At 39.7% G+C, this 14,431-nt stretch overlaps 1 protein-coding gene across 3 annotated transcripts in view; it reads left to right on the forward strand.

Moving 5' to 3' along the window:
• Window positions 1-14,431, forward strand: part of SATB1 (SATB homeobox 1) — a 265,946-nt gene that overhangs the window by 4,835 nt on the left and 246,680 nt on the right. For all 3 annotated transcript variants that reach the window (XM_033930677.1, XM_033930676.1, XM_033930675.1), the window contains exons 3-5: window positions 3,541-3,717; window positions 4,573-4,699; window positions 5,430-5,553. In XM_033930677.1, the coding sequence (XP_033786568.1) occupies window positions 3,541-3,717; window positions 4,573-4,699; window positions 5,430-5,553 (428 nt within the window). The remainder of the gene's footprint in view (window positions 1-3,540; window positions 3,718-4,572; window positions 4,700-5,429; window positions 5,554-14,431) is intronic.

A 14,431-nucleotide genomic window follows, 5' to 3' on the forward strand; every position in this document is an offset into this window, starting at 1 on the left:
ATTTGTTTTGAAATGGCCACTCTTTTTACCGTGAGCATTTTTTTTTCTTTTGCGTCAGGCTTTCAAGTCAGAATATGCTTGGCATTTTCAGAGCAGCCTGCTAAAATGCTGCCATGATTATGAAGCACATAAAAGTTTGAAGGCAGTGGAATTTCAATGTGTTTGATGCAAAATATTTAGCATTCAGTCCATTTTTATTTTTTTTCCTTCTTTGGCAAAAACAAAGAATATATTGATCCTAAAATGAACAGACACAGCAGTCCGTATTGTTAGACCTTTATCTATTAAAAATGGAAAAAAAAGCACTTCAGCAAATTCATTGGCCTCTGCTCCTGATTGCCCTATTTATTGATTGTTTGCCAAGAATGTATGCATCTTAAGAAAGCCGGGGTAAGAGCATTAAAAATATAATTTATTATGGCTTTTCAAACAGAGTGCATTAATATTGTGCTCTGAAGAGCTGGGGCTCTATTAAAAAGAAAAAAAAAAGACTTTCTGACGCCTGCAAACATATAAGTTCCATAAATTCCTAAATAGGAGATTTCAGCTGTCTCTGGTATTATGTGATATTTGCACAGCAAACTTTAATGCCAGGACACTTTTAGACAAGGATTCTACAGACTTTGCCGCTCCTTATGGCCAGCGTGTTGTTTACACAGACCCATAAACCTTCAGCAAAAAGCCCCTTACACTGCCTTGAGGTTGAAATCATTTTGTATTTTTAGCAGTGAGCACTGAGCAATATGCTTTGCTTTTAATACTAGATGATGATAAAGTTGCTATACTTGGGGGTCTTGCCAGGTGTTGGGTAGGAAGGATCGGCCAGCTGGGAGGGTACTCCTGTTAACGCTGCACGCTTGAGCAGGGTGATTGTAGTGACTCCCTGTAAAGATTTAGCAGTTTGTTGGGTGGTGAAATGATATACAGTATGTCCAGCAGAGCCTGTTTTGGTGGAGAAAAGTCAATTAAACATTTTCTTTGCCTTATGGACAACGATCTGCTGGTATCTTCTCAAAATAACCAGGTGAAGAACCCCGTGGGTGCTTTGTGGAGTAAGAACCTAATTCTTGCCAGATACATATCTACGTGCTGGAGGGAGACACATGTTTCCTTGATCTCTTTGTTCACGGAATATAGCATGAAAATGGTGACGAGTCTTTTATGAGAAGGCGGTCGATTGCATTTTTCGGTTGTTTTATTTTTCCAAAAAATCATTTCGTTTTCCTGTATTATCTTTCTTTTCAACACATTTTATAGTCACAGCGGTAACTTTTTTTTTTTTTTTAAACAAAATTTGTCAGTAAAATCAAATAACTTTGAACTCTTAGCTCTTCTTTGTCATTTTATGGCGTGCGGAACCACAATGAAATAGACTAAAAAATTCTGAGGGCTCCTTTTACAAAGCCGCGTTAGCGGTTTAACCCGTGTAATAGCCTGCGCTAATTTGCCAGCCGCGCTGGCCGCTGCCGCCTGCCTCGAGCAGGCAGTAGTTTTTCAGCTCGCGCGGGGGGGGGGGGGGGGGGGGTGGGGTGGGGGTTACTGCACGCTAAAAATGTGCGTGCGATAAAGCCACTAACGCGGCTTCCTAAAAGGAGCCCCAAGTATGAGCATATGGTAGGCAACTGCGTGCATTGGAGTGTCTGTAAGAGGAGATTAGGGCACTGAAAGTGGAGGGCTAATTGGAGCTCCTGTGTGCCCTGTTAAAGGTAACCCTTGTCATCAGTTATGCTAAGGATGCTGCCCTTCTGGCAATTTGCCATGACACTGGTCCTGGGCATCTGGGGTTGTTGTTGATTTTTTTTTTTTTTTAAATAAATTCCCCTTTTCTTTCTGCTAAGATTGTAGTGTCAGTGTGTTCTAGCTGCACAGAGAAGAGTATGGAGTTAATTTTTCAACAAGAGGTGTGTTCCCCCTCCCCTTGGCAAAGTGTTTTCTCTGTTTTTTTTTTTCCTAGAGCATTTTTTTTTTTTTATTGTAACCTGTTTGCAATGTAAAATGAAGAAACAAAACCTAGCAAAGATTTTGAGGATGCTGATCAAATTCACAGATACTGGCGACATTTTAAAGACAAAAATATAAATAGATTCTCCGTTTCAATGATTGACTTAGGGGTCCTTTTACTAAGGCGCGAGCTGTTTTAGCAAGCGCTAAACACTAACGCGTCCATAGAATATAATGGACGCGTTAGCTTTTAGCGTGTGATAAAACCCCTTAATTTATCTGGGTGCTGTCTGTAAAATGAAAATACAGCCAGGTTGGTAATCGTAGCAAAATGAGTGTGGATGTGTGTGTGTTATATCTATCTATCGTATATATATATATTTTTTTTTTAGAGAAATGTGTCAATGATTGGTATCTTGATTTACTCTTTCCTAAAGTTTATTTATACAGCTGAGAGCAGGAGGGTTGTTGTTATTATTTTTTTAGAGAAAGTATCACTTAAAAACTTAAGAATAAGGGGAGAGGGGGGTGCGAAGGATTTATATAATTAGAATTTTATTCATAGCAGTAGGCAAAACTTGAAAACATAAACGCCCCTTTTTTAAAAACAAAATTTAATGGCCTGGTGCTGTTTTTTATTTTGTTATGTTACATGTGAATTGGTAACCACAGATCTTGTAGATGTGGTTACAGATATGATGATCTAGGAACATGTGGCAGTATGCAGATCCCTGAATGAGCACTGCACACAATTAATGAGGCAGGAGAGAGGCAGGCTATTTAACTTAAGTTTTCTCCTTTTTCATTTGTCTTCAGGAAGCCTGGTTTCTGTACTCTCTCTCTCTCATTCATCTCCTGCCTCTGGGAGCAGATAGGCAACTTTACGAAGCTAGCAGTATTTCTTTTTCATTTCTTTGTAATGTGTATTTTTTGAATGGAGAAATGCCTAGCTCTATAGATAGACATGGATACACTCGTGTTAGACATAATACTGCTATTAATTATTTCTATAGCGCTACGCAGACAGCGAATATTATTTCTATAGACATAGCGCAGCGCTGTACAGAGTCACAAAGAAGACAGAGCTTATCTAAACAGACAAGACAGACAAACAGGATGTCATGGATACAGTTAAGGGGAACGGTTAATCTGCTGGCTGGGTTGGTGGGCAATGGGGAGTAGGATTATGGATTGAAGGCTATATCAAAAAGGTGGGTTTTCAGTCTGCGTTTAAACAAGGTAAGGAAAGGGGCTTGGCGGATAAACCCAGGTAATTTATTCCAGGCTTAGGGGGTAGCTAGATGAAATGAACGAAGTCTGGAATTGGCAGTGGAGGCGATGGATACAGCTATGAGCAGCTTATCTGAGGAACAGAGTTCTCTGGGAGGTGTATAAGGAGAGAGGAGAGATATTGAGGGGCAGCAGAATGAACACACTTATAGGTCAGCAATAGGAAAGTATTTGGACAATTAAAAATCAACATTTTTGATGGCTGCCTTATGCGCCTTCTCACTTAGGGTACCTTTTGTTACTATTAAGCTGACACAGCAGTGGTGATAATGCATCTTACCTTTCTTACCCATCCCATCCTAAAATTAGGAAATATGCTTCCGGTATTCTGTATTGTGGAACATTATGAAAATTCGATTGATTATGACTGTAAGGAAGAGCACGCGGAATTTGTGTTGGTCAGGAAGGACATGCTTTTCAACCAGCTGATTGAAATGGCGCTCCTGTCTCTTGGTTACTCTCACAGCTCGGCTGCCCAGGCCAAAGGTAAGCATACTGGTAAAGCTGAGAATATTGGGATGTGTTTTTTTGTTTCTGTCTTAATTCCATGATTAGCAGGAAAAGCACTGCAGTAGTGATTTGGCCTTACGCCTCTTGAATGGCTTGAGCTAGTTTAGCAGTATTTGGGTAAGAGAAATTTTGCTCCTGTGGATTGTTGAGGTGGATTTAAAAATGCTTTAACTGAATCATTAGCATGACTATTGACCTTAATAATCTGCTCTACTGAGGATCCCTAAGAAAGTGCAGAGCATGCCTGAGCAGATGGAATGCTGAGAGTCAATTTGCATTTATGACTGAATACCTAGCTCTGTTTTGGTTGATTTTTTTTTTTCCAGTTGATTTTATAACTTAAACCATTCTGTCCCTATTGCAATTGTGAGATCTAGAAATAAAATGATCTCTTTTTATAAACTGTATCCATTCTTTCTCTTCTTGGCACATCCAGAATATGAGGATTTATTTTTTTCTAAATAGCTTTTGCATTGATCGGACTTTGACTTAGTATTAGCTGTTGCTGAGATTTTGTAAAATCTTATGATCCAGAAAAATACTTGACTTGGTTTCTGGCCCATTTTTCATCAGAGAGCCATAATATGTCTAGAAAGGCTAGATTTTTTTTCTTTCTTGCATGATGCCGCAATAAATTGGGACATTTTAATAATAAATATTTCAACAATAAACGTCCCATTTTGGGACTTTTTTTTAACAAGATCTTGCTTTGATTGTTTGATATCTCCCTTGCCTTGGCTTCTTTCTGTTTGTGGTGCTCTTACGAGGCAAGTACTGTTCGCTTGTCCTGCCGCAATAAATTGCCATCTCGTATTTTGTTTTCTGGAACAGGGCTAATCCAGGTTGGAAAGTGGAATCCAGTTCCTCTTTCTTATGTGACAGATGCTCCTGATGCTACAGTTGCAGATATGCTACAAGATGTCTTTCATGTGGTCACACTGAAAATTCAGCTACACAGGTGAGTTACAGCATACCAGAAACCAATGCTGCACAGTGCCCGGGGTGCAAGGTATTCTGAAAAGGTTTACTTAAATTCGGCTTTCTCTCCTTCCACCAACACCTCAGTACAGAATTCCATATTCTAGGTTATAATCTCTATTAAATATCATCATTTTCTTGTATTTTCAATGCCTAGGTTTTGTTTAGTCATGCCATTAAAATACATTGTCTTGTATTTAGTCAATTAAATGATATACATGTATCCCAGGGAGGTATTTTACATAAAATTTACTTAAGAGAAAAATATTTTGCATATGATGAACCTTACCATCTGTGTGCATTCTGTAAAAAGAATGACTTCACTAATACTAATGAAATCTGTGTTCTACTTGGATATGTATTTTTTTTGCTTTTAATAAAGAAAAAAACCCCAGTGTAAGAGTGGTTTTCATGATTGGCTGTGAGAAAGAATTACACCTTAAATTGTTTTACCAAGCGCATTGGAGCAGGAAGGTAGAAGTAACATGAAAAAAATAGTCGCCACATGCAGCTGATGTATAATTCATGCATCAATACAGCAGATGTGTTGTATAAAGTAATTAACTAATCGGAACAATCAGGAGACCGAGAGCAATCTCCAGATGCATCTGCTTGATGCGCAAAATGAAATCTGTCTGTCTTAAAGGAATGTACTGCAGCAGGATGCAATCTTGTAATAATCCCGTCTGTAATCTGTATGTCTCACGTAGTTGTCCTAAACTGGAAGATTTGCCTCCGGAGCAGTGGTCTCACACGACAGTAAGGAATGCACTGAAGGACCTGCTGAAAGATATGAACCAGAGTTCACTGGCCAAGGAATGTCCCCTTTCTCAGGTATTCAGAACAACGCACTCTGATTGCCTGTCTCTTAGAAATGATGCTATCTGTTGGCAGCACACAGGCTTAGGTGCCAAAGAAGCCAGCAATACAGACATTTTGATCAGTTAAGGGGTTGATTTTCCTGTTTTGCAGTTGGAGAGCAACCAGAGGTGAAGAGCTGTTTTGATCAGGCTGACAAATAAAATATTTGCTGTTTAGAGCTGTAGTAGTGGCTGCTTGGGAGGTGAAAATAAGCATTTAATGAGAATTTTAAGATCCATCATGCTCTACCCTGTGGATTTAGTTGCCACAGTATCCTTTAATGCACATATGAAGTCACTTTAGTGACTCCGAGTGGGCTTTCATGCAAGAGCTTGGGTTAGAAACTCAAAACTAAGATCATACACTTTACTTGCATATCCTCTGAAATTATTTATTCGCCCCAATTCTGTAGGAAGCAATGGCTGCATAGGAAAATATTTGCATTCCTGTACAAGGAAATCTACTGAGTGTTGAAAAGAGCATTTGAAGCGAATCTGATTTGTATTGAGAGTCTCCAGCATACCCTGGCATTAGGGGTGTGGGCTTCATTCCTGTCTTGGTATGTGTAAAATCAACCCCTTCAAACATGATCTTGAGTGTTAATGAAAATAATTTAATTAGCATGACAGTCTGCCTGTTATCAAGGCATCTAAATGGATTACAAATTAAAATGCATATATATATATATATTTTTTAAAAGTGTAAATTTAACATCAAAATACTCTCATATGCGACCATAAGTGCCTACCCTTTTTAATGTCTTCTAACTGCTTAGTGGAATCAAAAGCTGATAATGCTTTAGTAAAGTGTAAGGTCTGGAAGTGCTGGTGTCCAGATTGGGGAAAGTGTTAGTTTTCCTTTTACATCCTTTACCCAAGTTTTACTCCTGGGAAGGGAAAGGTGGTGGTTTTATTTATTTATTTATTTATTTTTAATTTCTTACAATTTGGTATGCTGCCTTCATAGACAGACGCGTCAAGGTGGATTACATAGCAAAATTGAATATATAATCATACTATAATAAAGAAAATTATGCAAAATATCAGATGAAACAAAAATATAGAAAGAAACAAGTAAAGACAGAATATAAAAGTGCACTAAATTCCAATTTTAAATAGAAGAATAAAGGAGAAAATCAAACATAGGGCTCCTTTTATGAAGCTGCGCTAGCGGGATTAACGCGCGTGACTTCATCACGCGTTAACCCCCGCCCTGAACAAAAACTACCGCCTGCTCAAGAGGAGGCGGTAGCGGCTAGCGCGTCCCGTGGTTTAGCGTACGCCATTACGCACGTTAAACCGCTAGCGCGGCTTGACAAAAGGAGCTGTGTGTCTGTCATTGGTGAGCTGGCTAATGGCCAGAAATCTGGTCCCCTTTTCTAAAAGCTGAACCAAACAGCCAAGTTTGAAGGCTTTGTAAAATCTGAAATAGGATTCAAGTATAGGGGGTGGGGGTGGGGGCATGGTATTCCATAATGAAGGGGACACAAATAGAAATCATTGTCTGGTGATTACTGTGTTCCCTGGACACTAGTGGAGTGACGATGTTCCTAAATGGACTTTATTTGAAAGTATCAAAGTTCCAAAGGTACACTAAAATCATCCACATAAAATAATTCCATCCACATAAAAGTAAATCATTCACATAAGAGCCTAGTCCGCTAGGGATACAGGACCCAACACGGTCCGCGTTTCGACAAAAAGTCTTCTTCAGGGGTCCCTGGGGGTCCTATAAAGGTGTGTAGTGGGAAACAATTGTGTGGTGAACCGGAAGTGAGACACTGCCTTCCATTGCAAATGCAAGCAGTGTCTCACTTCCGGCGCACCACACAATTGTTTCCCACTACACACCTTTATAGGACCCCCAGGGACCCCTGAAGAAGACTTTTTGTCGAAACGCGGACTGTGTTGGGTCCTGTATCCCTAGCGGACTAGATCCTTTAAGGCTCTTATGTGGATGATTTACTTTTATGTGGATGGAATTATTTTATGTGGATGATTTTAGTGTACCTTTGGAACTTTGATACTTTCAAATAAAGTCCATTTAGGAACATCGTCATAGAGTTTTTTTTGGTTTTCTCTGGATTTTTTTCTTTGTGGATATTTTGGGGTCAATTCCTTTCGTTTTTTCCCTGGACACTAGTGGCATACCTTTACCTTACAAATTCTCTACCCCTTCAACCCTGTCGCAACCACCTCTTACACATGCCGACAAGACATGGGTCTGGCTACTACTACTTCGTCGGCTTCTCTCAAGGGCTCTGTCACAGACTTGCATCCCCACCAGCTGGTCGTCTTCTACCTCCCACCCCCTACATGTTGGCTAGCATAGTACCTTCCATACCTTCTGTTACTGGGGTAGGGATGCAGGGTAGTAGACGCATACGGACTCATGGAGGTACAAAAACAAAACTTGTTGCACTCTCGTCTTGCCTTTTCTGCTACATGCTGTGTGGCATTGTCAAAAGTCTGCAGTTATGCCTGGGCATTGCTGCCAGATTTGGCCCTGGATATTGGTAGTATGTTGCATAAACTGTGGTGCAGGAAGCAGACCACAAACACAGGCATCGCATGGTACATGCTTGTACCAGAACCAGGATTTACCTTGTGACTCTCTCTCCACCTCTGTAGTTCATCCTCATCTCTGTATGCCTTGTCTGTGCCCCTCTCATTTCCGGATGGCTACCTGGAAACAACATTAGGATGAGTACAAGAGCAGTACTCCTCCCCCCCACCTCGGTGCATTTTTCCCCCTCTTCAGTAAGTCTTAATGTATCCCATCTCCTGCCTTTGTGTGTGTGAGATTTGGGGAGGCGGAGGGGTGCGTGGGGAAATCCACTTGATCAAAATACCTTTTATTTTGACCCTTGTGAATGATTGAGAGTTTGAAACCATGTTGAATATTGTCCAGACAGTCCTAGAACAGTAGATGCTTGGGAAAACCTGACATTTTTGCTGCTGTTTTGCCTTCTGTAGGCTGCAACTGCTGGCACTGAATAGGCCCCTTTGTGACGTTTTCTCCAAATGCTTGTGATTTATTGACATTTTGGCCCTGGGCACAATAGAGACAGTTTCCACATCAAAAACCTCTCGAGCTGACCTGGAATTTAACAGGGTTCCTCCTTCAGCCTTTGAGTTTCTCTGACGTAGATTTATTTTAGGCATGAGTTTTGAGCAGTTTCAGTGCTATGTACTGTATCGCTGGTTTTGAGTATTACTGGGGAGGCCTAAAAGCTGTTTTTAAATGTAAGACTACAAACCATTGATGAGGGTGGACATATATGGACCTTCTTTTCTGTGACATTATACACTGAAGCAAATATTCATAGGACAAGGGCAAAATATATCTCAGTACACAGTTAGCATTGGCTATTTATATGGCTCTGGAGTTTTCTAGACCACATTTTGTAGTTACACATTTTGGTTATTGGAGCTTTGTTATGTGATTCGTTGTACTTGCTATTAACATGTAAGATCATTCCATATAATTGTAGTGCTGTACCGTGGCAAGAGGTGGAATTTGACATGTTGCTCTGCTTCTGGAATTATCTGTTATATGCTCGGAATGCCATTGTGCTGTAGAACTTTCAGCTGAGTGTGCTCTTCCGTTTTTCTTCTCAAGTAAGCTTGGCTTTAGGGATGCTAATATACAGTAGGTGCAAGTTCTGTGGTTTTAATCCCATGCTTGTACGATTCTTTTCTTATTCTTACAAAATCAAGCCCCCTTTTATGAAGCTGCGTTAGGCTTTTTTATCGCCGGCCTCAGCAGTATTAGCTCTGACACTCATAGGAATTCTATGAGTAGTGGAACTTTTATCTCTGTCCGGCGATTTAAAAAAAATAATAAATTAAAAAAAGCCTTAACGGGACTTCATAAAAAGGGGGGGGGAGAAGTGTTTGAATTTTCAGACCCACCTTATGTTTGGCTAGCTCTGAATATTTTATTTGTGGTGGGAAGGTATGGCTTACCTGTATGTGTGAAACGTGTTTCCACGGCTACTGCCTTTCTTCTTAACAATGCAATGTTGATTCAGTAGTGGAAAAAATCAAAACCATCCTTGCTGCTCATGGACTATTCCAATAGTACATTTGCAAAGCCGTCACATTTTCACTTGGAATCTTGGGCGCTTTTGTTCTGGTCGTGGTGGTGTTTGTTTTTCTTAAATTCAATTTTATTCTCTTTTTAACATGTTGAGGTTAAAAGAAAGTGAGTCTTGATGTTGCTCCCTAAAAAGTAAAGATTGTCGTAGATTTGAAGAGGGATTAATCACGTATCTACACTTTTTAAAATTTGTATTTATTTATTTATTTATATCCTGCCTTTCCCAAGGCGGGTCACAATGAAGTACATACATAAGCAGAATCACATACATTACAACAGATATAACATCAATAAAACATCATAATGATAATGTAAAGCCTCCTAAAAATAAAAAGAGGCTACCAGCGCCTCACATCAAAAAAACTATAGATCAAGTCCCATAGTTCATCTTACAGAAAAGGTGTTTTCTTCGACATTTTCTTAAAACTACTCAAACTTGTTTGCTGTCGTAAATATCCCGGAAACTTATTCCACTTCTGAGGACTCACACACGAAAACATGGAGGGCATTGTGCTTTTTATCAAATAGTAATTTTATGACTTAAGAATAGCTCATGTTAGTACATGGCTGTAATAACAGCACCTACTAATTCATGCATCGACTGCATAGTTGGGAATGGATGTGGACAGTGCCTTGCACAGTAAATTACTGTGTGTTAAATGTCATCTCTGCGGATAGCATAGATGCACTTGTTATATCCCGTTTGCCAATGCTGTTACTATGCAGTACACTTCTCCCTCGTTATTCGCGGGGGATAGGGGCAGAGCTGGACCGCGAATGGCGAAAAACCGTGAATATCTGGCTCTGACCCACCCCCGCCTCCCTTCCGCCTTCCCCTGGCATCCCGGCCTTACCTGGTGGTCTAGCTGGTTTTCGGGGCAGGAGCGCTCTTCCTACGCTCCTGCCCCGTGCAGATAGCCATTAGGAAATGGCTGTGGGGAGTTCCTGTAGTCTCTCGAGAACATCCCACAGCCAGTTCCTAATGGCTATCTGCATGGGGCAGGAGCATAGGAAGATCACTCCTGCCCCGAAAACCAGCTAGACCACCAGACCGGGATGCCGGGGGGAAGACAAAAATATGGGTTTTTTTTTCCCCTCCTCCCCCCAAAAATTGCGATTATGTGAAATCTCGAGTAGGGAAACCGCGAATGGGGAGGGGGGAAGTGTAAAGGTTTTTTTCCTTGGCTGTAACTGGGAATGCTTCTAACGTTTGCCACATAACCTTTGCAGTGACCACACAGTAATTTGAGTGAGTACCATGTACCGTGCATTATCTGCAAACACTTACCGCACTTTAGTAAAAGAACCCTTTTCTGCCTATAGGCATCCTTTTACTAAGGCGCGCTAGCCGTTTTAGTGTGCGCTAAACACTTACGTGTCCATGGACTATAAAGGACACGTTAGCGTTTAGCGTGTGCTAAAATTGCTAGTGTGCCTTCGTAAAAGGACCCCCATATTGCAGTCGGTCATTTAAGGGGACAAGTAACAACCACCAAGCATGCATTCTAAATATGTCTTAGTACTTAGTAGATGCAGTTGTATGGGTGGCTTGAATAGGGGTAAAATAGCATATATTCAATGGCTAATCAAATGTGCGCACACTGTTTTCCTTACCCCAGCTGTGTGAATGCATTTGTTTGTAACACCGCTAAAAAGCAGGTATCCTATGGAGGCCGATGCGTACTTCAGAGCAGGGCAACTTTCAGCCAGGTGGATGGCCTTGAAATAGTGTTTCATTTTCTTCAGTTTAGTTCGGACATCCTGCTGATTTTGCTAAATTCCTGTACCAGATATTGAGCTTGGCTGCCATTGCAGACTCCAGCTCAAAATTCAGCTCTTGTCCACAAGCAGAACTTCAAACCCATAGAATAAGAGGTTGCGGATATACATACATAGCCTTTCCTGCTTGAGAAGGTAAAGATATTCGAATTTAATCTCCAGGAAAAATTTGTTAGAAGAACATTAAGGGCTCCTTGTACGAAGGTGCGTTAGGGCCTTAACGCGTGGAATAATGCGCGCTAAAATGCCACGCGCTCTAGCCGCTGCCGCCTCCTCTTGAGCCGCCTCCTTTTTGGCTAGCGTGCGCTAATCCGGTGCGTGCGCTAAAAACGCTAGCGCACCTTCGTAAAAGGAGCCCTAAATGGCTTCGTAGAGAATATTTTTCCTGGCTGCAAAATGTTTTGCTTTTGGCAGTCCCTTTCTCAAGCAATGACATTTTCCTAGGATGTCAGTTTATATCTTTAAAATATTTGTTACCTTTAGTGGGCTGTTGGACCTGTTCATATATTTTGGTGGTTTCTTTTTTGTGTGTGTGTAGTGCAGACTATAAATAAATATAAAGATAAAGCTGACGAATTGGGGGGAGTTGGAATAGTGTATATGAATGGGAAATGTTTTCAGCTTCTTGTAGTTGCATTTGCATGTTGGAATGTTTCCTGAAGACCTGTTGGTCATGTTGGTATGAAAACACAATTTTTAGTTTGGTCTGGGTTAGAAAGAAAAAAAAAATCCTCATGCAGCTCTTTCAAATTCTTTCTTGGCTCTTTCCCTTGTCCTTTTTTTTTTTTTTTTTTTTTTTTTACACACATTTATTATACCTAATCTGAAACAAGATAAAAGTCTGAGGTAAAATGTCCATTTGGGTATGAGTGCCCTTTTTTTTTTTTTTTTTGCGAGGCTGAGGTGAAAATATTGCAGTATTTCATTGTACTTCTAACTCCACCTTTTTTTTTTTTGTCTTTGCTGTGCCGTTGTTTCTCTCTCGCCACATTTACCTACCTCTCATTCAGAAAACATCTTTACTACAGTTAGAGTAGAACTTCTGATACGGTCCAAAGTTGTATAAATATAGGAATCAACTCTTCATTAACCATGGCTAATTGAAAATTGAAGGTCAACAGAAATCTTACTATATTTCAATAAGTGGCACTCATGTTTTGTAGAGAGGCAGTTAACTGAACACTAAAAAGAATGACTAGGGCCAAAGCAAGCTAAAATGCATTGGAAAGTAGACAGAACCACAATCTGTGGGCATTTTCTTTGGCCGTTCTTAGACTGTATTATGCACTGCAGTACATGTAGCTATTGTGTATTTATACCCTGAAGAGATTTTCATTTGCTTTGCAAGAAGTTGGACCATGGCGTCTGCTGTTTATATACAGATAGAGAGTTAAGTCAGACTCGCTTCAGTGCAGCCTCAAGTTTTTCATTAGTTTCCCAAACCTAGGAATCCCTTTTTTTTTTTTTTTTAATTAATTCTGACTAGATTTTTGAGGCAACTGGGAAGCAGAATAAGAATTTTACAATTTGCGGTATGCCCATTTTTTTCATATCTATTTTAGTTCTGGCTTAGCCACTTCTATTATTTTGGTTTTAATCAGTCATTAAAGCAGTTATCCTTTTTATCCTGTTGAGGAACTCCTGGATAATCCCAAAGACTGAAGCTGTGACAAGTTTTTTTTTAATCTGAAGCCTTTTGGCACTCGACTTCTACTCTTCCCTTGAAAGCTGAATTGCTTGCGGTATTCCTCAATGTTGGTGATGGTGTCACTTAACTAGCAGGAGAAGTATCACTAACAGAACACTGCAGGTGTCTCTCTTTAATTGCCAGTGCAATTCTCAGTAGCAACATCGATGAGCTTAAATGATCGAAGTCTGAATCAGCCTGCATAGGGGTAATAAAGCTGTGTCCCTTAAAAGTAGAGACTTGTATAATACGTTGCACTTATTATAGGCTTTAAAATGAATAAAGATATTAAAAAAAAAAAAAAAAAGTAGAGAGATTGGGAGATCATTGTGAGCCACTCCTTTTGCCATGTTCAAAAGAGTTAACCAAAACAACTGGATTTTGTTTAATTGAAAAATTAAAATAATTGCAAATTTCCCTCCTGCATTTTTTTCTGTTTTTGATCGTTACTTTTCTTTAAGCATTCTTTTGCATTATAGAGGAACAGATAATTTTTTTTTTTCTTTAACTATGTTCCCAATTAGTCTTTCATTCAGACAACAAGCAGAGTTGCAATTTATGTAGAAATGTTTTAAGCTCTTAGTATAGCTATGTATACATTAACTTTCAAACATTAGGACCAGTTTCCTTTTAACTTGAAAGCTTTAATGGAAAGAAAATTGTCTTATGAATAAAATTGCATTTTTTTGTTTTACATGGCATACTGTTACTGAGTTATTAAGAAAATGGTACCAGAGAAACAAGAGCTTTCAGCCTTTTATATATATGTGTTTTTTTTAATTAAAATATCTTTCCAACTATAAATACACTGTAAGTGAAACTGTTCCAAGAGTTTCATAATGGTGGATGAGGCAGACGCTGTGGTATCTGTTATTTACAGGTGTGACTAGGAAGAATAGATAAACGCGCATAGATCACAACTGTTTACTCATTTTATATGTCATTCCAATTTTTTGCATTTTTCAAACCCCTTTAGGTTTAGGGGTCTTCGGGTATTTTCGGACTCAGTTTCAAGAGTTTAGTTTTTGCCATCTTTAAGTGGTAAAAGAATCATTGAGCATATAATTTCTCCAGATGTGCATGTTGCCACTTTCTCCAGATGTGTCGTCTATGTTAGTTGCACGCTTTGATTTATCGCAGTGTTGGTAAGAATGCCATTTAGTCTTCTGCGAGTTTCTGACGCGCTGTTGCTTGGGTTAGGGATTACAGACTGAATTTTGACTTAAAAACCTGTAAAATAACTTTTCTACATGAAAATGTAGGCGAGAATTAGTGCAATATGCA

Source organism: Geotrypetes seraphini, chromosome 2 (assembly GCF_902459505.1).
Source record: "Geotrypetes seraphini chromosome 2, aGeoSer1.1, whole genome shotgun sequence".
Taxonomy (NCBI): domain Eukaryota; kingdom Metazoa; phylum Chordata; class Amphibia; order Gymnophiona; family Dermophiidae; genus Geotrypetes; species Geotrypetes seraphini.